Here is a 26,768-nt window from a genome sequence, read left to right on the forward strand (position 1 = left end):
TTCCTATACAGAGAACCAATGCTAGACACCAGGGAAAATAAAGGATTTAGAAAAAAAAAAGAGTTTACAGTTTGGCACTTGTAAGATTATAAATATAATAACAATTCTGTAAAACAGGTAAGTTTTGATCTAGTTACAACTTGAAAATAAACAGGAGAGGTAGTCCTTGGCCTGTACCCTATCTTCACTCCTTATAGTTCTATTAGGAAACCATATTTAAATTCTTTGACAATTTCAATTTTCTTTGACAATTCAATTCTAATAATAATAATGATAGCTAGCATTTATATAGCATATATTTATATAGCATCTACTATGTGTCAGGTACTTTATAAATATTCTCATTTGATCCTCACAACAACCCTGGGAGGTTGGTATTGCCCCCATAAATGACTTGACCAAGGTCACACTAAGGGTCTGAGGCCAGATTTGAACTCGGGTCTTCCTGATTCTAGGACCAGCACTCTATCCACCTTACCACCTAGCTACTTGGGAGCCTTAGAGTAAACAGGGAACCATGTTTACTAGCTAAAATTTCTAAAGGTAAGAGAAATCCATAAAAAATATTGGGGGATAAGGCCAATTTATCATTGTAAAAGCAGAATTTAAGAGATTATTAAGCTTTCATTTTATAAGATGCCAAACCTCAGTGAGATAAGAGCTATTAGAACCCATGTCTTTTGACATACATTTAATTAGGCCTCCTTTCTTTTAAGCTTAGCACCTTTGCCTATCTCCTTTGATTTAAATCCCCATCTTTAGAGTCATAGATGGTTTGGCATTGTCCCCAGAAAGCCACAGTTAAAATATAGGTAAAACTGGAAGAATTTGCTTAACCTCCCATTTTCACAGTAGAACAACTCGGTTTCTTGGATTTGTCCATGGGTTGAAAGTAAGGAAATGGCTGCTAGCTAGGTTTCAGTGGAGATGAAGCATGTGGTCCTTGCCTTAGGCCTATAAGGGAGAAGTGGGTAAGAACCTTTATTTTGACCTTACTGGAGCACTGATACTGTTTTTTGCTTAGGGAAAATTATTTTTATATACCCGCAGTCAAAAAGAAAATTTCCAAGTTATGTCAGTCACACTTCGGGTTCTTAGCTCCACAATGGAGATGGAGGAAGAAAATGTACTTTGCATTATATTCTGCTGTGGCCAAACAGTGGGCAAGTGCCTTGTCACATTTGCACATCATCTCTTGGCAGTTGTTCAGGTTGCCACCTGAAAGAGTCAGAGAGAATGCAAGTTACTGGATTAGATATGGCAAGTACACTGAACAGTAATAGGCGGGATGTAAGAGAGAGAGTAGAACACCCAGGCACTGAAAAATTGACATTCTAGCTACACTGCAGAATTCAACAGAATCTCTTGGCATTATTACATTATTTCTTATTTCAAAAATCTCTTCCCTGGGTGTTTAGAATACAAGACTGTCCTTAAAAGTGAAATAGGCAGCCATTTGTATGGCTGTTTTTCCATGATTTGAGATGGACCCAGAAGACATGAAATTCCATTATTAGATGTTTATTCCTTTGAAATCTTCCAGTCTATGCTGAGTGTCTAGCTAGCATAGATGTGCCTTAATTTTCTTTTACTCTACTATTAGTGTGACAGAGAAAATTATGACAGCCTAGGGCAAGTCACTGAGAGAAGACAAGACTGATAAAGATTGATAGAGGGGACTGGTATTGAGATCCTAGAAAAACAGAGGGAGCCACTGGGAGATTTCCAAGCATGAGACTTCGAAGTCCAAGTGTGACTGACATGATTTAGAAATTTTCCTTTGACTGTGGGTGTATAAAAATTATTTTCCAAAAACAAGAACAGCACCAGTGCTCCAGTAAGGGCAGAGTAAAGGTTCTTACCTCCATCTCTCTTTCCTAGCTCTTTAGGAAACAATACCTATTAAACAATTTTGTTCAGGGCTGACTCTGACTCTCTTATTGGACTTGGATGTGCTACCATACGATAGCATTTGGTTTCTTGCTACCAGATTAAAAAGAATTTGCAGTCATGACACCTTGAGTACTGTGAACAGCCTTAGTTAATCTTAAATCTCTCAAACCTGACCATTAGATCGAGAGCTTCTGCAGCTCACAAGATGGCTTTTGCCTTTCTTTGTTATCTGTGCCTGGCCCATAGAAGGGGCTTAATAAATGCTTGTTGACTGACTGTGTAACATTGTTGGCCAATAATCCCATCTTGCAGTATCTAGAATAATCCATTTTTCCTGTCAAAGAACCAGTCCTTAACAGAAGGTCTAGCTCTCCTCTAATCCAATGAAAGCAAGCTTAGAGTAGACTAGAGAGTTATCTCTGCTTATCAGAGTAGAAGAGAAGCCTAGAGAATTTCAGTGCCAAAAGAACCAGAAATAAACTGGTTATTCACAAATAGCAAATTGACTATGATACAAAGTCAGAAAGACCTATTGTATCTGAAAGAGAAGGCTGTCAAAAAGATGCTAATCTCTTGTAATCTGACTAGACCAGTATAGAGATAGCTGGAGATACAGTATCTCTTTGTTTTTTCCTTGTAGAGGCCAATTTTTTGAATCAGTCATGGGGTGAGGGCTTGGGATAGCTTAGTTATACCATTAGTTCTTATTAAAATTTCAAATTCCTAGAATTTTTTTTTTCTTTTGGTGAGGCAATTGGGGTTAAGTGACCAGCACAGAGTCTGAGGCCAGATTTGAACTCAGGTCTTCCTGACTCCAGGGCTGGTGCTCTATCCACTGCGCCACCTAGCTGCCCCCAAGTCCCTAGAATTCTTAAGAGGAATCAAAGAGGATTAGTTCTCTGTATTGGATCATTGAGGCAATAGTTTAGATGAAGAGGCTTGGAAAGCAGCCAGGGAAGTATCTTAGCACCTGATTCCATTAAGGTAAGATCCTTAACAGCAAAAAGTTATAGTAAATATGTATTACTTTTAATTAATCCTGCATAAAAGAGTCCTAGACTTGGAGTCAGAAGACTGTTCAAATTCTGCCTCTATATTATCTCAGTGACACTTCACAATTCACTTGACCTATCTGGTCCTCAGTTTCCTCAACTGCAAAATGATGTGCTCTACTAGCTTTCAATTTATTGATCATAGAGATCCAATTATGAATAAATCTGGGAAGATCAAAAAATTAACCTTGTTAATATTTTTAGTGCAAGTGAGCACATTATTGCCTCCAGGATTCCATGTAGACAGCAGTCATCAAGTGGGATAGAGATGAGGAGCTAGGAGGCCCATGAAAGGGAAAGAGAACCTGAAGGGACAGGTTAAAACAAATTCAGGTACTTGAGAATTTTGTCTAGAACTCAGGCCAACATCTAAGTGAAGCTGGGACTAAGGTTGAGATCATGCAGATTACTTAGTACAAAAACTACCACCAAACTTATTTTCTACAGATTTTCTTTGCAACCTTTTCTTAGATTATTAACAAATTCAGTAATGGTGGAAAGAGTATTGGATTTGGAATCAGGAGATCCAGGTTTAATTCCTGGCACTACCTATATAATGCCAAGAAAGTCATGTAACCCACTTCTCTGAGCTTCAGTTTCCTCATCTGTAAAATGGGAGTGTTGAACTAATATTAGTAGGCATTGTAGTGCAGTGGAAAGAGCACTGAATTTGCTATATCTGTGACTTTGAACAAGGTAAGTAGCCTCTCTGATTGTGCAAGTAAATAGGAATCCAGATCTTTTTCTTCTACAGGCTTTCTTCTGGTCACCAGAGACCACAGAGCTAACAGCAGAGTAAATCTCACTTTTTAGAACATGGAATAAGGATGATTTGGTATTGGGCAACTCTCAGTTGTTGAAAAGGGAAGGAACCATTCTTTGTCTTCTCTTAGATTTCTGGAAATTCAAGATAAGATTTAGGTATTGTTATATTTATACACTCAGTGGATTCTTCAGGTATGGTTGAGATTGAGAAAAATCCAGTGGGTTTTCTAGCTTTCTGCTACCTGAAAACAAAATTTCAGAGGAGCTACACTATTTATACTATTTTTTCACTTTTATCTATTTTCATATTTATCTTTTTCCTCACTGATTTAGGCCTAATCTTTCTTAGGGTTTAGTGTGATTGCAGGTTATCTTACCTTATCTTTGTCTAGGGGCTGGTAAAGATGTGCTATGTGAAAGGCTTTGCTTTAGACTTCTGATAGGAGGTCCCATTTTACAGATGAATGTTTCAAAGGAAGCTCCCTAAGCAACATTGTTTGCATAAATGTTTTCCTTTCTTTTTTTAAAAAATGGAATTTAGTTTTTTTCAATCAACAAAATTCTTACTTTTTTCTCTCACTTCTTTACCTGTTGGAAGAAAAAAAACAAATGCCTGCTAACAAATATGCATAATCAAGCAAAAATTTCTTCTGAAGGGAAGGGGCCTCAGTAGAAAAGTTTTTACATATGCTAATAGCTTCATCTTTGTGAGTTTTTAGAATGTTGCTGCTAAAAGTCACATGAGGTTTATAACATGATTCAGTGGATGGAGTTCTTCCATCCTGGATTCAGGAAGACCTGAGTTCAAATCCACCTTGGACATTTGATAGCTGTGTAGAAATTCACTTAATCTCCTTGTGCCTCAGCTTATGTACTGAATGAAAAGGTTGAATATCTAAAGGAGAGAGAGTCCATATATTCAGGTGACTTGCGTATAGTGAATTCAAGTGAATAAGCTGATCTTTGTTTTGTCACCAAACCCTATTATCATTGACTTATTCTGAGACAGATAATTATGGAGAGTTGAAATCAGACAGTATTTACTAAGATATCAGATTCTATGAGTTCCAAAAAGCACCAGGAAGCAAACCCCAGATCTAAGCAAAGTATGAGTTCTGAGTGGGCCAGACAGATTCCAGGGTAGATTTTGAAAACAAGAATAAATAGATCTGCCTTACTAGGTATGACCACACTTAGAGTCTATTAATCCGGACCTAATTCCTACTTCCTATTTTTGTTCTATGGACTCTGGTTGAGTATTAACCTTTTTCAGCCTCAATTTACTCTGTTCTTCAGAGATGATGATTGAAAATTCCACCTCTCCCCCCCCAAAAAACAAACAAAAACCAAACAAACAGAAGTCTTAGGATTGCTTTGTTCTAGCAGTGTCTTATAATTAGAGCTATTTCCGAATGAAATAAGCCTTACGAAGTAGTGATGTCCCCACCACTAGAGATGCTGTGGCAAAGGCTACCTTATATGACTTCCTGGTCTGGGATACTGTAAAGGGTCTGCATTGGGGAAATGGTTCCCATGACCATAGTCTGAGGGGTTCATGCTAAAAATCCTTTAATGGTGCCTTAAGCAGTAAATAATTGTAAAGAATATCATGATTAGTACATTAAGTTATCCTGGGAGTTTCATAAAACAGGAAAAAAAAAACATTAGCAATCACTGGGGTAGATGATTTCCTAACATAACTTCCAATTCTAACACACTTACCTTTCTCACCAAATCCAATTTTTATTGTATTTTTCCACATTTTTTACCCTCTTGCCTACTTCTGATTCAGCATATTGTACTCCAAGAAACAGACTAGGTGGCATCAAGCTTTTTTTATTTTATGTACTTATTGATACCCAAGATGAGAACGTTTCCATATATTTTGCTTTATAGGAAAGCAAAGGGTCACATTTACTATGTTGCAAAACCTTAGTTATGGCTAAGGGAAGGATGTTAGCTAATGAGACCAGAGATGTTTCTGTAGAACAAGTAGAACGTAGAGGTCATTTTGATATTTTGCCAAATCCTGAGTTTAACTGGTTTTCTGAGGCGTGTTGCTGGAAGAACAAGACACCATGCAGAATTAGGCACACAGCAGGATGAAAGCCATGCCTCAGGCCCAATTCAGTGCAAGGTGTGGTCTAATTTTTCCAAAACAAAAAAATATGCTGGCTGAGTTTGCTGGAGCCAGAGGCTATAGGGACCAAATATTTCATAAGGACTAATGAAAATATGAGAGAATAACAACCCCCAAAAGAAAAACTAAGGAGCTAAGTGGTTTGCATACCACATTTTAAATTATTGGAGGAGTATAAGTAAATATTACCATACTCCACTTTTACTTAACATTTAAGCTTGTCCCATAAATGGAAATTGGGCAAACATAATTAAAAAAAAGAAAGAACACTATTTAGAGTGTCTCCTAACAGGGTGAGTTGAGTTGTTTTCTCATAGTCCAGTGGAGAAGATAAGATGCCAACAACTGTACAAATGAGATATACCTGATAGAGAGGGAAGGTACTAACCTTAAGGAGGCAGGGGAAAGTATTTTAGATGCCTCTTAAATTCTATTTCACTCAATACTAGTGATGTAGAGGAAAATGCTCATAGTAGAAAGAGAACTACTCTGTCCTTAGGTTCTGGACCTGCCCCTAACTGTATGACCTTAGGTAAGTTGGTTGGGTAGTTACTGGATATCAGTTTCTTTTTCTGTAAAATGAGCGGGGGTAAGATTAGATGTTTTCCTACAACTATAATTCTAGTACTGGTTCTGCTATGACATTGCTTTGTGACAAGAGACAAGTTATTTAATCTCTCTGGACCATATTAAAAAAATAATTTCCCTCTGTTTAAAATTACAAAATTTGCATAGTAAACTACTTTTCCCCTGTCTATGCTATCTTTATCTGACAAGTATACAAGGCTGTCAGGTAAGGGAAGGGGAGACAGAGATAATCACAAGTCTGAAAGTCTTCGCTTGTTCAGCCATCTTCAATACACATACTAAACAGGAGAACCCAGATGAATATAGCTTTGTTAAGACTTAGTTTCTCTTCCTTGCTCCATGACACCCCCTAGTGGAAATGTGTGGCTTTGACCTGTGATTTCAGCCTAGCGAGCTCTTTGGTGAGAAAATTTCCTCTGCCAATAAAGATCAATGCTTGTGCTGCAGTATATAGTCTATAGTCTAGTTTATGGTTTCTTTGCCTGTCTGCCATATTCTGGCTACTTGAGCTAAAGTGGTTGCAAGTTGTGATGATATGGGAACCTCCCCAGGTTGAAAGGTGATTATAGCAGAACCAAAATTCTTCCTTTCGCTCTGGTTAGCTCAGAAGTATTCCTGGGTCACTGAAATAGTTCACCCACAGATGGAACTAAAGCTATCTCCCCTAGCCTCCTTTGCTAATTTGACTGCTGACATCTGTACTTTTCATCTTTTCCCATTCTCAGTCCTTGAGTGTCAACTGAAGTGTTAGAGATAAGATATAATTCAATGACCAATGCAGTATTCCACTTAAAAAAGAAAACTGGTATATCCCAGCTAACTCCCCCAAATAGAGTAGTTATTTAACAGACCTGTTTGAGATTTGCTAAAGGGTCAGACTCAGCCCAGCTTTTAGGGCATGGGGATCCAAGTAGATGGAACCAGGCTATTAGACATGATTACAAGGGGTGGGCTAGGAATGAGGACTCTCTTGACTTACCACATTCCACCCTCTGGTCTCTGCATTCCCAATTATAGCGTTCCATCTTGGGGCTACAACCAGCCTCCTCAACCTTGCTGTAACAGCAGTCATGTTTTTGGCAGCACCTGAAGACAACAAGGTTATGTATGCAGTTTATTTGAGGAACTATACTTGGGTCATTGTAATTGAGGGGACTAAGATCTTAACTCCACATATGTAAAACAAATGAAAAAGGTGGTAGGGGAGGGAGGCATAATTAACAAAACGAGAGTGAAGTCATGGGGGGGGAGTACAGGATCACCTGGGCTTTTCTTCCTCTATTCACCTACTCTCTGATGATCTCAGTGGCTAACAAGGAACATCAGAAATGCTGTAATGGGTTCTACCGACTTCTGTGTTGTGTTCCTAACAAGGGTACCATGAGACGTGTGGGAAGGTGCCATTCCCACCCCCACTTCTTCCCCTCTCCCCCTGGCATCTATGTCAAAAATTGGATGTCTCCCCCACATAATGTCATTTTTCCTTAGTAAGTCATTATGGATCTGTCCAATTTTTTTTGTTATCTTCCAATAGGCAACACTCATGTATTTAAATTTTTCTTGAAATTACTGATTTTTCAGTCTTTATACCACTTTTTGGAATAACAAATTCCATTATAGTTTATTTCCTGTTTTCTTGCTGTGTGATGGTATAAGCATACCATCAATTAAACTCAATTCAACAAGCATTTATTGAATACCCAGCACTATGCTAGGTACTGTGAAGCACAGAAAATAAGTATATAGAATGATTTCTGTCTTCAGTGATTAATCAAGTTTGATTGGGATTAATCAAGGATTGAATTCCTTCTCAATACTTAACTTCATGTTCCTAAACTTTGCTAGGTACTCCAGGGGACCCAAGAAAAGCACATGGCATTATCCCTGCCTGAAATCTACTTAGGGAAATAAGAAAAAGCAATCACAGACTGATTGTAGTGTTAAGTGATAAATGAGTGCTGTGGCCAGTAGGGTTACTACTGAGGCCAGCATTGTCAGACTAAGGAGTGATCTTGATTGTGGGGTAGTAGATAAAGTGCTTGGTCATGGAGTTAGAAGACCTAGATTCAAATCTCTCAGAAATTTACTAACTGTGAGATCATGGGCAAATCATTTAACATCTTAAGGCCTTAGTTTTGCCATTGAAAAATAGGGATGACAATATTGAACTAACTGGCTGTGAAAGTTGATGTGTTTTATTCATGTAAATTGTTTACTATTATTGCCAAGAAAGAAGAGGAAGAGACAAAAATAGAAAAAGGAATTAAGAGAGTGGATTACAAATCTTCCCTTGCTTAGAAGATTGTAGAGAGAGAAAAAGAAAGAAGGGGATAGGAGATAGAAGTGTGGGGATTAAAACTGTCCAACCTACAATAAAAGAGACTGAGGCAGAACTCTTGAGCCAACGACACTTTCTTAAAGGGTCCATGGTCCTCCTCTAATGAAGTAGACTTCAGATCTTCCTCACAATCTAAGATTCCCCCTTCTTCCAGGGCCTTATTTTTATAAGGCTTGATACCAGATCTGATACCTAAACACTCTGAAGAGGCTATACAAAGTACAGAGTCTCATTGGTTGATAGACCTTGCTTCATGAGCCAAAAATGATCATCAGCTAGGGGTGGGAGGTTGTCTCAGGTTGGGCAAAGCATGGTGCCTCTCCACTGACTAAGTGGTCATAAGATGGTTACCTGCTCGTGCTGAACAAAAGAGACTGGTCTGGAGATACAAAAATAAGTTGGAGGACTTTCTGTGTAATTGAGTCACCTCTGCCACATTGGGCATGGTCAACCTTGACAAGTTAAAACAAGAATGGAGAGTGTCTAGTTAGCTTCCTATGATTAAGCAAGTGAACTTATAATCTGCAGCTCACAGCTCTAGGGCCTAATACACAGAACTTATAATCATTACCCCTATGGAATCATAGCAAACTGATTAATACTGATTTCCTCTTGGGACACTTGGGTGACAAGATCCATGTCAGATCCGGTATTTAATGTTTGAGATCCTAGCAATTGGCCAGTAAACAAGTATTTTTAAGCAGGTCATCATTCCTCAAACTGAATGCTAAGCCCCAAAGATTCCCATGAACCCCTGGGAAAAAATAAATGTGTGTAAAACAGTAACAGGATACTAGTGACTGAGATCTGATTTGCCACTTCAAAAGAGATTGGGCCTTCTCTATGGCCTGGGCCCTTAAACTTCTGGGTGGTTTTGAAGACAGATAGAAAAGCAGAGATGTGTGGATTTCATTGGAATAATAACATATCTCATTTTATCTTCTAAACCCTAAGAGGTAAGCGCTATTCTATTTTGCAGAAAAGGAAACTGAGGCTGAGGGAGATTATGTGACTTGCCTAGGGTTACATAGCAAGTTAGAATTTGAACTCACGGTCTTTCTGACTCCCAAGTCCAGCACTCTTATCCACTAAAACCAAACAGGTCTGCAGGAAGTTTCCATCTCAAGATGGAGGGTCCAGCTTAATATAATATGGTTACTTCAAAAATTAAAAAAAAATTTTCAATAGGTTTTTACTGGATTAGATCACTCTAAAAAAGCCATTCTGGGATGAAGCCCTATGTTAATCAGTTTTCCTCTGTTCCACGGCAATAAACTACATACCTAACCCTGTCCCCTTACAAATGGACATCTTTGGTCGTGTGAATGAATGAAGAATGAAGAAGAGAATATGACCAGTGAAGACAATATGGTCAATTCAGCCCATTCCACTGCATCTCCAGGAGGAATGGTTCAAGTGCCTGAATCATCTTTAAATAGAAAGGTCAGCACCAGTGTATCATAAATAATAGTGGGACTCTACTGAACCAAACCCCTTTTTCAATTATTTCCATGAAATTGACTCTCAGCCAGAACCGAAATCAAAACCAATCTTCAGCTGATTGTGGGAGGAAAGAGGAGGAAAAAGTCAAGAAGTACTGTAGGCTCAAGTATTCCTAGCCACGTGATCTCAGCAAGGTCAGTCCAGGCAGGCTTTTGGGGAGACTTGAGGGCTGGGATGATACCTACCAGTCAGTTTTGTCCTGAGGCCATCCAGTTCCTCCAATGCCACAGTAGCAGCCATAGCTCATATAAGCCAGTGCTGAGCGGCTTGTACTGCAACTGACAGCTCCTGCCAGCTCCAAGAGTCCCCTCCGATGCACATGGGATTTCCCCAAAACTGAGGGGGGAAATTTAAGTTAGAAGGGATCTGTCAGAACCCTACAAGCGTTTATCAGCTTCTCCCCCCCCACCCCAATACACATGCTTCCCCCCTGCAGTACATTTTTAACATATGACGTAAGATTAAAATGAACATTAAGGGCATTTTAGAAGGGAGAGGAAGGCACAGAAAGACCACTTCTGTAGCATATGGGAGAAAAAATTTGCCTTGATGGTGGAAGGGCAAGCGATTATGGGCTACCTTCTCCTTCCTTGCTTACTACCCAACAGTGCAAGACCCCATTTGAAGCGACTAAGAAGAGCTCTGAAACCAAAGCATGCCAAGGCTCATGCATTTCCAGAGTTCCAGGGCTGGAAGGACCCTATAGAAGTCCATGAGTTCATTGCCCTGTTTCCTTGTCTTGAATATGAGAAATTCAAAGGAGGATAACTTGTCCATGGAGCCCGTTTCAAGGTTTAGCAAAACTCACTATAATGAAAGTGTCCTTGCTTGTGTCCAACCTCTGTGTGTCCTTTTATTCTCAGTGAAGAGGAAGTAAAAATGGGGCAGCTAGGTGGCTCAGTGGATAGAGCACAGGCCCTGGATTCAGGAGGACCTGAGTTCAAATCCAGCCTCAGACACATGGCACTTACTAGCAGTATGACCTTGGGCAAGTCACTTAACCCCATTGCCTAGCCAAAAAAGAAAAAAAAAAGAGGAAGTAAAAATGCTTCATTCATAAAAATGCAATGCTTCTTCATACATTCCAAGATAATTTTTTTAAAAAATCTAATCAAGTTCTTCATTGGGACATATAAAATGGTGAAAGTTTTATGCATCTCTTGATTGATTATCTACAGCTGTGTGTGGGGTGGAGCGAAGAGGAGATGGTAGAAAGATCATAGATTTAAAAAACAATCAAACAAACAAACAAACCTGCAGATAATCCAAAAACCTCACCTGAGCAAATCCTCCAAGAAAGGGGAGGCATTTATAATTTCTGTAAACAACCCCCCCGGCTCAAGATAAAAGAGTGAAAAGTATGAGCCAAGCCAATCTTATAAATAAGGGCAGCCAGGTGGAGGCCTGGAATCAGGAAGTCAGAATCCTGCCTCAGATACTAGCTGTGTGAATCCTGTTTGCCTCAGTTTCCTCATCTGTAAAATGATCTGGAGAAGGAAATGGCAAACCACTGCAGTATCTTTGCCAAGAAAACCCCAAATGGGGTCATGAAGAGTTAGGCATAACTGAAATGACTCAACGACAAAATCATAAATAATTTAAGGAACAGCAAAATGGCCCATTTTCATCCTCCCCTAAATTCTCACTTCCCAATAGCTGAAGAGATTCATTCCTCAAGAGTTAAGAATTTTCATTTTCTAGAGTCATCCATTAAAATACAAATTTCCTCAAATTTACTTATTAAGGGGTTTGTTATTAGTCATTAACCTTCCAAGTTGCTGAAAGGATTTACTCACCATTTAGCTGTTCAAGGAGGCAGTTAGCTGAGAGGAAATTAGGGATGAGACAAATCGATGGAAGGAGAAGTGGGGAGTGGGGAGAAAACCCAGATCTTGGCAAGTACTTAAGGGTAGGCATCCAAGATGGAGAAGTTCCCAAAAGAGGAGGTGAGCAGACACCAAAAACCAACTTTATCAATTTATTTCAATTCTATTGAACCTCCCCCTATCAAGTGCAAAGCCCTTAAATTTTGATTTGTCCTGCCTAGGAAGTACATGCCCCGTAGGGATCCAGGTGGAGCTAATAGAGAAGTTCAAGTCCCAAGTGAGGGCAGAAAAAGCAGGACTATAAGAGAGTTGAGCACTCACTCTGATAGAACAGTGTGTGTGGGGTGTGGGATTGGAGAAGGAAGAGAACAAGCATTTGTCAAACGCCTACTATATGCCAGACATTATTCTAAATGCTTTCAAATTATCTAAACTGATCCTCACAACAACCCTATGAGGTAAGTGCTATTATGATCCTCATTTACAGTTGAGGAAACTGAGGCAGACAGTGGTCAAGTTGGTTGCCAGGGTCACAAAGCTAGTAAGGGTCTGAGGATGGATTTGAAACTTGTGTTCTTCCTGGCTCCAGAACAGGCACTCTAACCACTGTGCCCCTTAGCTGCCTCTGTGAAGAGAGGAACATAAGGGACCCTCCTTTCAGACTCCACTTTTCCTTCCAATGTGGTCATTAGAAGATTTCCACCCCTTTCCCCCTCCATTTCCACCCCATCCCACTTCCCAGTTATTCAAGGTTTAACGCCTGTTCTACAGATTCTTGCTCCATATACAATAGATGTTCAGTTTGAATTTCTGTCCTTCCTCCCTCCACCCACCATCCCTCTGTGTAGTTGACTCTGGCTAGACCCAAATACCTCCTAAGAACCAGGATGGGGTACATAGAGGGAGCAGTGTATGCTGACCAAAGAAAATACTCCAGCACTCCTCTTTAATGAAACTATGCCTCCTGTATACGTCTGACTGTCAAAGGGACAGTTGGGTCTAAGTATACTAGAGGCAATATACTGCCTTTGCCTTAGAAAACAGAGCTAGTCAAGGAATAACAGTTCCTTTTTCTTGATTTATCCCCAGAAATCATCCTGCCCTCCTACCCTCTCCCAGCTCTGGCTAGCAGTCCAAAGTGATTACACCCTGTACTTTGGGAGCCTTCCTGTTAGGCATGTTTCAAGTAGTTGGTAGTTGGGGAGAAGCAGAGAGCTAAACCAGTGAAAGCTAAAAAAGGATCCGAGACTCAAGTACATAAACAGAGAAACCCAACCATTTCCCCTCTTACCGACACCCACCCTGAGACTGCCCTTCCATGCATCTTTTCCTCTATAAAGCTCGCTTGAGGTTCATTTTCACCTGTTGCCGCTGGCATGGAAACGGACAAGGGGGTTACTGGCTGATGAGTTTGCCCCTACCCTTACTCCCTACACAGGGCGGCCTCCCACCTACTCTCCGTTGTGGTTAAAGTTAAAATCCAGTCCGTTTCCCTGCCGCGTGAAGATTTTAGGGATATTTAGGTTTCCTGTGCCTTCGTGTTTTCAGTCCAGAGAATTAGGCAATCCCCTAAATTCTCTCTCCCAGAAAATCCCACAGCCCTGCCCGGGGCACAGAAGCTGGTGCCTCCTTCTCCCCTCCACCCCTCCCATTTATTCAGCTAGACTTCGGGAGAGATTCCAAGGAAGGGAGTGACTCCGCGAACTGGGACCAACGGGAACAAGTACGGACGGAGTCTTTGATGCTAGAAACGGGCAGGATTCCTAGGTCTCCTGCATCCTGTTTTTCTTTAGGTTCCTAGATCTTCCCCCTCCGCTGCACCGATTTGTGGACCAGTCTTCGGAGTTGGAAGGAGCGCGCGCGCTCTGAGAGGTTTCACCACACTCACCAGCTGTGACGAATAGTAGTAGCAGCAGGGGGACGGGTTCCATCTCGTCTGGGCTGCAAGTGTAAGCCCCGCTCTGGATAGCTGACCCCTCTACAGACACCTGGCCGCTCTAATTATCCCCCCCCCCCCCCGCTCCCCGCCTCGCACCCCTACCCCGCCCTGACCCCACCCTCACCCAGCTGACCAGTGCTAGAGGTTCACATTTACTCAGGGGGCTGGATACCTGGGAGGAGTCACAGGGTGGGGTAGCTGGGTTCCTGTTCAGACATTCCCTTTCTGGTCAGAGGGATCTGTCCTTACCACCTTGGTCCCCATCAGCTGAACTCAAGATAAACCTAGCTCTTGGGCGAGTGAGAAGAAGGTGCCTGGGTCTGAGAAGCACCTTTACAAGTGCTCTCGCCTCTCCTTTTCTTCATCCTTTTCCTGGCTTGCCTCCTCCCTTCCTTGGGCAAGGATCCCATTAATTGAGTCAATATTTATAGAGCATTTTTTTAAAAACCTGTGGCATACAAGCAGTTACCAGAGGGCGTGTGAGAATACTAAAGAGTAAGAGTAAGGTTCAGAAAGGAGGAGAGAGGAGGTGTCAGCTTTGGATGAGTGCCCCCCTCCCTTTTCCCACATTTTTCCATCCCAACTTCCATGTAGTTTAACTCTGACTCCGTGGCTATTTTGGGCAATCTCAGGACAGGTGAGTTTAGGGTTGAAGCTCCTGATACCAGGGCCATATTAGCATGCTGACTCCCTAACAGAAATGGCAAGGACCAGTGACATCTCAACTCTATCAACAATGACGGGCACATAATATATGCTGAATATCTGCTTTTCAATTACCAAGAAAAGAAAAAGTATTCTCGCAGAAAGGACAAGGAAAATAGAAATCATAAAATTTTGTATGTGCATTTATAAGTATATAAGTTAGTGTCACTAAAAACCGATTCAATTCAATAAATATATATTAAGGGCCAGTTATCTATCAATCTATCAATCAGGGGCCCCTAGGTGGTGCAATACGGACACTTACTAGCCATATGGCCGTGGGCAAGTTACTTAACCCTGTTTGCCTCAGTTTCTTCATCTGTAAAATGATTTGGAGACAGAAATGGTGAACCACTCCAGTATCTTTTCCAAGAAACTTTCAATTGGGATCATGAAGAATTGGACACAACTGAACACAACAGCATCTATCAATCAACAATCATTTATTAAGCAATTACCATATACTAGGCATTTAGAGAAATATGCTAGTGAGAGAGTCTCTGACCTCAAAGATTTTACATTTTAATGAGGTGGGGTGGGGTTTACAACACGTTATAGGAGAATAGTGTTCAGGGAAGGGAGTTTAGGTCTGGGCTGTCATAAGAGTTTTGAGTGGAGGCATATGAAAGTGAATTGTTACACTCCTTCCACTAGCAATGCCAGTATTTATTTGTTGTTGCCAGAACTACAGCAAAAGGCAGAAGTGAGGTTGGGAGTGGTGGCAGGAAAGACTGCAAGGTATTTGTATTGGGTGGGTCCTGACGTAATGGTGGATTACTGGATGGGATATAAAGCATTGCCCGTGACCAGCTAAATATAATGTAGGTTAATTAATTTTTCATCCATCAATCAGAATAGCTAATAGTTCAGCATCCTCAAAGTGAATATATTAACTCCTTCAGGATGGGAGGAAGAGGTGATTTCTGAAAATCTTGGTCTAAAGAATTAATGTATCTGAGAAGGGCAGTGGCAAGGCAGATTTCCAGATACCTGTGCTTGGGAGGCCTTGGTATTCATGTGGATGACTGTATGGAATGTGAAACATAGCTTGGAGAAAACTAGATATATTGGGTTAGGTAGGTTTTTATTCAGCCATCAATAAGCCAATTCAGCCTCAGGGCCTGGGTATAAGACCCTCCAATGGAGTCTTCCTCTGATGTCGTTTTATGGTGTGAAGGTGGCCCTGTAAGCAATAGAGCTTTGGCTTCCTTGTTTGCTTCAGTAGTAGGTACCACCATTCACTGCTTCCTGTGTCTGTAACCTTGAGGTGTTCTTTGCCTTTTCCCTCTCCCTCATACCTAATTATTTACCGAGTCTTAACAGTTCTATTTGTGTAACATTTCATATCTCTTCCCTTCCCCTTTATTCTTATTTCCCCTGTCCTAATACAGGACCTTATTCCTCCCTGTTTGGGCTATTGCAATACCCTTCTAAGGCCTGGTGATCTTGACACCATCATGACTATCTCCCCTTAAGGGAGGTTGTAGCTTATAAAATCTATGCATGAAAACCGTTGCTCTAAGATTAGGCCATGAAATATACTGATATTAACATTTTAAGGTTAATACAGCTGTGTGCTCAAAAATAATATTTTTCAAACTACTCTTTTGTCTTTCCCTTTGCATCTGTGTACCTCAAAATATCCCCATGTGCCCTGAACCTTGATATGCAAATTGGCCCGCTATAGGTGTCCACTAAGATCAGGGTTTAAGTATCCCACTCTCAGAAGGGTGCTTTGGACTAAATCTCTACTCCCTGAGAACACACTACTCCCATGGGACCACACCTTTCCACCTGAACGTATCACTTGAATGGACCCATCTCTCTGTGATCCCTAATGAGGCACTGTTCTCATGTGATTTTGACTCTATATGTTAGTTTCTATGTCTTAATTGTATTTTGATTCTCCTCTCTTTCCTCTTTTTTTCCTTCTCCTCTCCCTTTCTTCCCAATAATCTTTCAATTAAACTTAAGCTTGAACTGGTCCCAATTTGTGAGGGACTGTCTGATGTTGGCAGCTACCAGGTTGGGCGCTGTGGCAAGAGTAGGGTAAGATCTGGGTATTTTGGAAGTCGAGGCAGGGGCTGTGGTAGGCAGAGTCATGGTGAACTGGGATGGGCTGGATACGGAGAAGCCCTGAGGCAGTGGTCAGTGCTATGTGAGATAAGCTGGGTGCAAGGAAGTAGCCGGAGCTTGAGCTCCTGAGGCAAGGGGCGGTGCCACGTGGGAGTGGGACGGCAGAGGACTGAGTTCCCTTTGCTTAGTCCCCTCCCTATATGCAACGTCATCCCCAGACGCCTCTTGTGACCTTCCTGACTTCCTGGGTCCCTTTGTGTAGCACTGACCCAGACCCCTCCTCCCAGTGTCTGAGTCTGACTTCCTAGGTCACGTACTCTGTCTATGCGCTAATCCCAGATGCCTCCTCCCTGTATCCGGTCCTAGCCTCCTACGTCACTCCCTCCCCCTTGGTGTGCTAAACTCAGACTGCTCCTTCCGGTATCTGACCCTACAATCATTGGCTAGTAAGCGGGCTGGGGAGGAGGGGCTAGGTAGGTATTTAGGAACAAGCGTGGTCAGATCACACGCTCTCTCCTGGCTCCTGTTCTGTTGCTCTGGCCTTGCTGCTTGGGCTTGCTGTGATGGCTTGCTGTGATGGCCTCTGAATAAAGCTCTGGTGTTGGCGCCTCCTGATGGCTTGTCTCTGTGTGTTTATCCGGTTGAGGACTGAAGACTCAGAAGTGAGTATGACTCTGGTAGCCTGCTCCTTATAGGAGGAGAGGGTACTGGCACGTGGCCGGCAGAAGGTCGGCGCACGGCCAGTTCACCAATTGATATGACACAGTATTCATGGTATTTGAACTCATTAAGGGATCTGTTTTCCTTGAAGTCTCTGGCTGGCCCATTGACCTTTCTTTAGACATAAACTGAGTCCCCAGAGAGGGACTTTCCCTTTTGACTGTTGCACCACCAGTGGGGGGTTGAGTTTTGTGAGCTTAATTTTAGAAAGCGTGGATCATGATGTGGAAAAATTGGGACACTAATTCATTGTTGGTAGAATTGTGAACTGACCCAACCATTTTGGAGAGCAATCTGGAATTATGCCCAAGAGTTATTAAACTGCCTATACCCTTTGACCCAGCAATACTAATACCTGGTCTGTTTCCAAAGATAAATAGGGAAAAAGGAAAAGAACCTATATGTTCTAAAATGTTTATAGCAGCTCTCTTTATGGTGACAAAGAACTGGAAATTGCCAGATGCCTATCAATTGGAGAACAACTGACTAAGTTGTAGTATATTACTGTGATGGAATACTACTGTGCTATAAAAAAGGATGAGGTCAATGATTTTAGAAAAACATGGAAAGACTTTCACAAAATAATGAAGGGCAAAATGAGCAGAATCAAGAGAACATTGTATACAGTAACAGCAATATTATTTTGACTATTACAAATACCCGCATTAACTATAAAGGACATATGAAGAAAGACACTATCTGCATCCAGAGGAAGGACTGATAAATAGAAGCATATATAGAATAATTTTACATATATATACCTATATGTGTCTAATGGTAGCCATCTCTAGGGTGGGAAAGGGGGAGGGAAAAAAAAAGAAATTTACATGATAATTTTGTTGTATATTTGAAGGGAATAGCAAGTTGTTCTTGATAGATTTATAGTTTCATATGCAATCATCTTTTTATTATATTGTTATGGAAATGCAGTTTTATTCCATAAATTAAAAATAAAATTAAAAAAAAAAAGAAAGCATAGGTCAAAAGGGGAACCTCTGTCCTTCCAAGAAGGACTCCTTTATGCCAGAGGACTGTCACAAGGCATCTTCTACTAAGCCTTCCTACCTCTATTCTTCCTCCCTCCTCCTTAAATCTCTTAATCTTCTGCCACAGTAATATTCTTTATTGTATATATTTGATCATTTCACTTATCTGCTGAAAAATTTCATTGGGTCCCTTTTGTATACTTAGTAAAGTTCAGAAGGGCAGCTAGATGGTACAATGGATGGAGCACTATGGTTGGAATCAGGAAGACTCATCTTCCTGAGTTCAGCTCTAGTCTCAGACACTTACTAGCTATGTGACCCTATATTTAATTCTAAATAGGATAAGAAGCCACTGGAGTTTATTGAGTCTCTGTGGGTTTGGGGTGGGTGGGGGAGACTTCTCTAATTAATGTTTATTGTATATAGTAGTTAATAATATAGCTAGCCCTTTAAGGTTTTCAAAGCACTTTACATATATTTCATTTTATTCTCAAATCAACCCTAGGATGTAAGGTACTGTTACTATTCCCATTTTACAGATAAGGAAACTGAGGTAAGCAGAGGTTAAGTAATTTACCCAGAGTCACATGGAGCCTTAAACTGTATTTGAACTCAGGTCTTCCTGACTTGGCTCCAGTACTCTATCCACTATGCCACCTAGTTACCTGTTTATGTGTATCTTTCTCCTTCTAAATTCCATGAAGGCAGAGATTTTTTCAACTAAACTTTGACTGTAGAACAATGCCAAAAACAGCTTTACACATAGTAGATATAGAACAAATAATTGTTAAATTGTTGAATTACATCCAGGCATAAAAATTGTTCATCAGTCTGTCTTCCTTTTGCTTTGAGTTCAATTTCATTAACTTTCCCAATGTTTATTGGGAACTCTGCACACATATTGAGGACTCTTTGAAGATGAATTCTGTAATGTGTAAAATGTTCAAGAGACACAATTTCTGGGTAATTAAACATTTTTATTAATTATGGCTAGTGAATAATTAATAAAAGGATTTATCCTTTGGTCATCTCTCATGGACCAAAAGAGGCATCATGGTAGCCTATATGCCCTTGGAAGAGTGAAAGTTCCCAACAGACAGCAATCAACTCTGATTGGTTAAGGATTAATGAGAGAATGAATATGAGCGGTGGATCTGTTCTAATGAGGGACTGGGGGTGATTATGGCACTCTTACTCCCAGATTACCCCCCAGCCTTGAGCAATCTAGATGAAGATCTACCACCATCACCAAGCCTGAGTAGAACACAATGGGCTTCCCAACTTGTGTGGGGTCTGAACAGGATTGAGGATTGAGGAGAAAGTTTATCCAATCTCATCCACAATATCCTTCAGATGCTAACTTAATAACCTACTAGGGACTGATTTCTGAATGAGGAAACAGAAAGGGGAAAAACCTTAGTCCTAATTCAAGAACTGGTTATTAATATATTTATAATAATCTAGGGTCTTACTGACACTTGATATACCAGTATATAATATATAATAATGCACTTATGTATCATATACTATAATATAGAAAATATATAATAATTTATATTTATAACAATCTAGGGTCTTACTGGCATAGCACACGCTCTAAGAAGACTTTCTTAACTCCCATTCTGACAAGTCAGGAACCCAGAGCAAGGCTAGCTATGTTTCCTCAGGTCTTTAGGGTTAGCCACGAGCAGTTGGAGGTGTTTTTCTAATGCTAGAACTCACAAACCCTTATCTTTGTGTTTCCCACCATGATTTTCAGTTTCAAGTAGTCAGCCAGACTGAGTTAACTTTTAGAAAAAGATTTCTTAATATGTTAGTATAGTTGGTAACTTTGATACACACATTTCCTCAAAAAGTCTGTGACATACTTTCCTCCAGGTACAGAGTATAGGAGAAAGTAGATTGAAGCTTAGAGCATGTGTGACAAAGCGATAACTCACACTTTCCGGAAGTCCTTTTGCTGGAGTCCTCACTGCACCCCTCCTCCTCCCCCTCAGTAAGGTGTAGCTTCTGTGCTGAACTCTTCATAGAGCAGTGAATCTACATCTAACCTGTTTATGGCTCTTGATGCCAACATACTGTCCATGGTGATTAGCTGATCTGAGGATGCTAATGGGAAGATAACAAGTCCTCTGGACCACTGAAGTTCATAAAGTCCTTTTCTAGTCAACCAATGTGTGGGAAGGAGACTTAGACCCAAATCCTGGGGCTCTCCTCTATAGGGATTGATCTGGAATTCACTTTCCATTTGCTTAATTCTTTTCAGTTCTGTTACCAAATTTCCTCAGTCAACCTAAACACACTCCCTGTGCCAAAAAGTCACACCAGCTGGTCAAGGATTTTTTTCTCACTAACTCTAAAATCTAAGATGAATTGATTGATTTGTGTTCTTACCTTGCTAAGCATTTTATCATTTACTTTAAGAGGGATGGGATGTCCCAATAGATTTATTCAATCACTCCTCAACCTTATACTGACTTTGTTGAACTGATCTAACAAAGGATCCCAACATTCTAGCATGAACCCAAGTTAAAATTCCTCTGTTTTTGTTTTGTTTTGTTTTTAACTTGTTACTTCTGTTGTCATTCTTACTATGGAATGGTAGGGATGTGAGAAAGGGAGGCAATATTTCATTCATTCAGTACACATATATCAAGTACTACTTCTATGCAGAGAACTATGCTATATATAGGGGAGATACAAAGTTTGGATAAAAACATTTCCTGTCCTCATGGAATTTTAAGTCTAGTACTGGTATGAGACACAAACACAGAAAATGATAATCTACAACATTACAATGTAAGTGCATTACAGAATTCCCAAAAAAGTGCTACAAATGAAATCCAAAGGAAAAGGTTGTAATCATTGTATGATAACTTTCAGTTTTGACTGCCTTACATGTGCTTCCTATCTAGTGAACAGAGAGATTGTGATACTAGGAAACTAGAACTCACAAAGGATCCGAGTACTACTAAACATTTTATAGAGGCCCAAAAGAATGCATATTAGTCAGCCAGGCTGAGTTAACTTTTATTTTTTTTTAAATTTTAATTATTTCTAGTTTCAACATTTACTTCCATAAGATTTTGAGTTTTAAGTTTTCTCCCTCTTCCACTTCTTCCCCCCTCCCCCTCCCAGCAAACAATCTGATATAGGCTCTACATATACATTCATGTTAAGCATATTTTCTCATTAGTAATGATGTAAAGATCAATTAGAACTAATGGGAGGAACTACGAGAATGAAGCAATAAAACAAAACAACAAAGGAAAAGGAGAGCAAAGAGTATGCTTCCATCTTCATTCAGACTCTATATTTCTTTCTCTGGGTGTGGATAGCAATTTCCTTCATGAATCTTTAGGAGTTGTCTTAGATTCTTGCATTGCTGTGAAGAGCCAAGTCTAGCAAAGTCAGTCATCCCATAATGTGACTGTTACTGTGGACAATGTTCTCCTGGTTCTGCTCATTTCGCTCTGCATCAGTTCATGTAAGTCTTTCCAGGTTTTTTTGAAGTCTGCCTGCTTATCATTTCTTACAGCACAATAGTATTCCATTACATTCATATACCACCACTTGTTCACCCATTCTGCAATTGATGGGTATCCCCTCAATTTCTAGTTCTTTGCCACCACAAAAAGAGCTGCTATAAATATTTTTGTGCATGTGATTCCTTTTCCTGTTTTTATGATCTCTTTGGGATACAGCCCTAGAAGTGCTATTGCTGGGTCAAAGGGTATGCACATTTTTATAACCCTTTGGGTGTAGTTCCAAATTGCTCTCCAAAATGGTTGGATCATTTCCCAACTCCACCAACAACAATGTATTAGTGTACCAATTTTCCCACATCTTCTCCAACATTTATCATTGTCCTGTTTTGTCATGTTAGTCAATCTGATAGGTGTGATGTGGTACCCCAGAGTTGTTTTGATTTGCATTTCTCTAATCAAGAGGTAACTTTTAGAAAAAGGTTTCTTATTATGGCAGTATAGTTGGTAAATTTGGTACATACATACAGATATTTACAAAAATATTTAATGCCTCCAGGCAACAGTCAACAATAGCACTGCCAAACAAAAAAGGAAATACATGAAGTTACATGGTTTTCATTGTCTGATAGTAGGAAATAGATACATCTGCATAGATGAACTTGGAAGGAAACTCAAGTAGGAATTTATCATATAGGTCCTTCAGCTTCTCATTTATAAGTACCTTCTATCTGATAGTGCTCAAGATTCAAAGACAAAAATGAAATAATCCCAGCCCTCAGAGAGTTTCCATTCTACTGGGGGAATACTGGTCCTTGTATCAGGAACATTATACACAGATTACAGAATTTCAGAATCATAAGATGCAGAGTAGACTGAAAAGTCAATTGGAAGAGTCAATCAGTATATTTAGAGTCATGGAGTATATTTAGTATCCTCTAAGCCATAGCAAGGGTTGAATAAATGCATTTTATCTCTTATTTGTTGAGTCATGTCTGACTCTTCATGACCCTATTTGGGGTTTTCTTGGCAAAGATACTGGAGTGCTTTGTAATTTCTTTCTCTAGCTCATTTTACAGATGAGCAAACTGAGGCAAACAGGATTAAGTGACTTGCCCAGGGGCGCATAGCTGTCTGAGGCAGGATTCAGACTTATGAAGATAAGTCTTTCTGATTCTAAGCCCAGTGCTCTATCCACTGCACTACCTAGCTGCCCTGTGTCTAATACTATACTTCCTCATGTCTTATACTTCAGCTTTATAAGCAAGAGAGCTTAACACTGAATTAGTGAAAAATAGTCAGGAATCTACCAGATGTTGAGTTGAAATGAGCTTTTCTCCTCCCCTCCTTCTTTTTTTTTTTTCCTCCTTCTTCTTCTAGCAGGCCTCCATAGCAGAATTGTGTTCTCTGGGAGTTCTTACCTAAGGAGTAGGGCGTGAAAGGCACCTTAATGCCACTGACCCAATTGCAATTGGTGGTGTTTGCCCTGGACACAAACATTTCCGGTTATACTCCAAATATATCTACTTTTCTGTAGCAGGTACTGCTTCATGATGTTACAGCTTTCTGCAATATTGGATGCAGAACTTGCTAATATAGTAGATAGAGTACTGGACTTAGAGACAGGAAGACCTGAATTGAAATCTTCCTTCAGATACCTACTAGCTGTGTGTCTCTGGACAAGTCATTTAACCTCACTCAGCCTCAGTTTCCTCACCTATAAAATGGTTATATATATATATAGTGTCTATACCACAGGTTTGTTCTGGGGGTAAAATGAACAATGTATGAAAAGTGTTTGCAAATCTTAAAATGCTACATTAATGCTACCTGTTATTGTTATTATTATTATTATATTAAATGTTAGGTCAAACATTTGTTTATTTCAAATCTGAATCAAGTCTACATTTGACCTGAAATGAGACCTCTCCTGCCACTGATACTTTTGACAGCTTATAGATATTTGGCCTAATGAAATTCCTGTAGAAACGATAGCTGTTTATGCAAAGAATAGGAAATAGACATGTGATTTCATTGGTGTAGGGTTCATTCTCTGAACCTTGTAATCTTAGAGAGTTTTCTAGAGGACTGAGAGGTTCAAGGGGCATTGAGGCCACAGGTGGCCCTCGAGCTCCTCAAGCGTGGCTCTTTGACTGAATCCAAGCTGTTTCTTTTGTGAAGTTTGGATTCAGTCGAAGGGCCACGCTTGAGGAGCTAGAGGGTCACATGTGGCCTCGAGGCTACAGGTTCCCCACTCCTGGAAGTGCTTATCCAGAATTACAAAGCCAGAATGTGTCAGAGGCAGAATTCGAACCCAAGTCTTTCTGACTTCAAGGCCAGCGTTAAATTAGATAACATGTGGAAAGAGTTTTAGCACAATGCCTGGCACATAGCGGTCACTTCATAAATGCTCATTCCCTTACCTTTCCCTTCCTTTTACTCTCTAGGCCAAGCTATTTTTCTATTTCTCTATGGATTTATAAAAAGTAATATTGCAAATCACTGAATCTCTGTAAAATATATTTGCCATATCAGAATGATATTGATTTTAGAGTTTGCATTTTGTGTTTCCTTTATCTTTAAAAAATAATTCAAATTTTTCTGCCCTGATCTGTAATTTTCTAACATACATGAAACTTTAAACTGGCTGAGAAAATGCCAGTCCCCGTATTTGCCCCCAGACACCTGAGTATTCTCAATCAGGCCTCTACTTAAGCAATAGTTAAATAATAGTACTACTTAAGCAATAGTTAAGGCATGGAGATTTTTTTTATTTCTAATTTTCATATAAAAATTTTTAACATTCATTTTTTGAAATTTTGAGTTCTAAGTTCTCTCTTTTCCCTCTACCCCTCATGAGATAGCAAGTAATTTGATATAGGTTATAGATGTGCAGTCATGTAAAACATATTTCCATATTAGTCATATTGTAAAGAAAACAAGACCAAAAAAAAAAAAAACAACCCACAGGAAAAATAAAGTTTAAAAAAAAGGTATGCTTTGATCCACATTCAGACTCCATCAGTTTTTTCTCTGCAGGTGGGTAGCACTTTTCATTGTGAGTCTTTTGAATCTTAGATCACTGTATTGCTGAGAATAACTAAGTCATTCAGAACTAATTGTACAATGTTGCTGTTACTGTGTACAGTGTTCTCCTGGTTCTTCTGACTTCACTTTGCATCAGTTCATCTAAGTCTTTGCAGGTTTTTCTGAAAGCATCCTGCTCCTCATGTCTTATAGCACAGCAGTAGCTCATCACAATCATATACCATAACTTATTCAGACATTACCCAATTGATGGGAATTCCCTCAATTTCTAATTCTTTGCCACCACAAAAAGAACTGCTATAAATATTTTTGTATAGGTCCTTTTCCATTTTTTTTTTAAAATCTCATTGCTTTGTAGACCTAGTAGTGGTATAACTGGGCCAAAGGGTATGCACAGTTTTATAGCCTTCTGGACCTAATTCCACATTGCTCTCCAGAATGGTTGGATCAGTTCACAACTCTACCAACAGTGAATTAGTGTTCCAATTTTCCCATATCCCCTTGGCATGTAGATCTCTTAAACAGTTCCTTTCCTAAAATTCAGCACTATTTATGTATTTACTAATAACTCATTACCTGGATTCTGAACTCTGCTTCTGAAAGGATGAAAGTTAACTTTTAAATTCAGTATTGATCAAAACCTAAATTTTATACAGTGAAGTTCAGCTCAACCTACTTTTATATATCTCCCCTCTCTGAACTTCTCTTTTACTTTCAAGGACACTACCACCCTCCCAGTTCCCCTGTGTTGGTGACCTAGATGTCATCTTCAATTCCTCACTATCTCCCCACCCCTCGCTCCCTTTATAGAATCTCTTTCCAAGGCCTGTCATTTTCACTTTTGTAACATTTCTCCAATACATCCCTTTTTCTCTCTTCTCAAACATCCCTACAAAATTCTTTGTTGGATGTTCCAAGCCCTTCATAACCCAGTCCCACCTCACCTTTCCAGTCTTCTTACACCTTATTCCTCACCTAGTACTTTTCAAGCCAGTGATGCTGGTCTCCTCTGCTCCATGAGCAGGACATTACATCTCTCACCTCTGGGCATTTTCTCTGGCTGTTCTTCATGCCTGGAATGATCTCCCCTCCTCATCTCTGCCTCCTGATTTCCCTGGTTTCCTTCAAATCCCAACTAAAATCTCATTTTCTATAGAAAGCCTTTTAATTCTATTGCCTTCTTTCTCTTAATTATTTCCTGTTTATACTGTATATAGCTTGTTTGTACATATTTGTTTGCTTGTTCTTGAGCTCCCTGCATCTCTCAAAGTTTAGTACAGTGTCTGGCACATAGTAGGGCTTAAAGAATGTTTAATGAGGGGGCGGCTAGGTGGCCGCATGGATAGAGCACCGGCCCTGGATTCAGGAGGACCTGAGTTCAAATCTGGCCTCAGACACTTGACACTTACTAGCAGTGTGACCCTGGGCAAGTCATTTAACCCTGATTGCCACACACACACACACACACACACAAACCCAAAACAGACTGTTTAATGACTTAATGACTAACTGCTGATGCTTCTGTGATCTCATTGATGTGGCTATTCCCTCCAGTGATTCTGGTTGCAACTCATCCATGCTTTCCCATCCTGCAACTTTTATCCATATCCTCTCACTGAATTGTATGATATATGATAATGACTCCAGAATAGATTAGAGTCATTGATTCATGGAGATTCTCTGGGCAGTTGTATTGAGAGCCCC

The 26,768-nt window shown here is 40.1% G+C and overlaps 1 protein-coding gene across 1 annotated transcript; it reads right to left on the minus strand.

Annotated features, from left to right (window-relative positions):
• Nucleotides 1-408: 408 nt before the first annotated feature.
• Nucleotides 409-14,376, minus strand: PLA2G10 (phospholipase A2 group X). The gene is made up of 5 exons (XM_027839445.1): nt 14,217-14,376; nt 13,994-14,046; nt 10,465-10,615; nt 7,418-7,524; nt 409-1,218 (listed from the first exon to the last, which is right to left on the minus strand). Exons 2-5 carry the CDS (start codon nt 14,034-14,036, stop codon nt 1,076-1,078), a joined length of 444 nt encoding a protein of 147 aa, XP_027695246.1. The 5' UTR covers nt 14,037-14,046; nt 14,217-14,376; the 3' UTR covers nt 409-1,075.
• Between the last annotated feature and the right edge of the window lie 12,392 nt (nt 14,377-26,768).

Source organism: Vombatus ursinus, unplaced genomic scaffold, assembly GCF_900497805.2.
Source record: "Vombatus ursinus unplaced genomic scaffold, bare-nosed wombat genome assembly UNPS02014832.1, whole genome shotgun sequence".
NCBI lineage: Eukaryota > Metazoa > Chordata > Mammalia > Diprotodontia > Vombatidae > Vombatus > Vombatus ursinus.

Coding starts and splice junctions, on each gene's coding strand:
- PLA2G10 (XM_027839445.1), bottom strand. CDS start 14,036: ATGGAACCCGTCCCCCTGCTGCTACTACTATTCGTCACAGCTG. Junction 10,616..13,993: donor ACTACTATTCGTCACAGCTG/GTGAGTGTGGTG, acceptor TTCCCCCCTCAG/TTTTGGGGAAATCCCATGTG. Junction 1,219..7,417: donor AGACCAGAGGGTGGAATGTG/GTAAGTCAAGAG, acceptor TGACTCTTTCAG/GTGGCAACCTGAACAACTGC.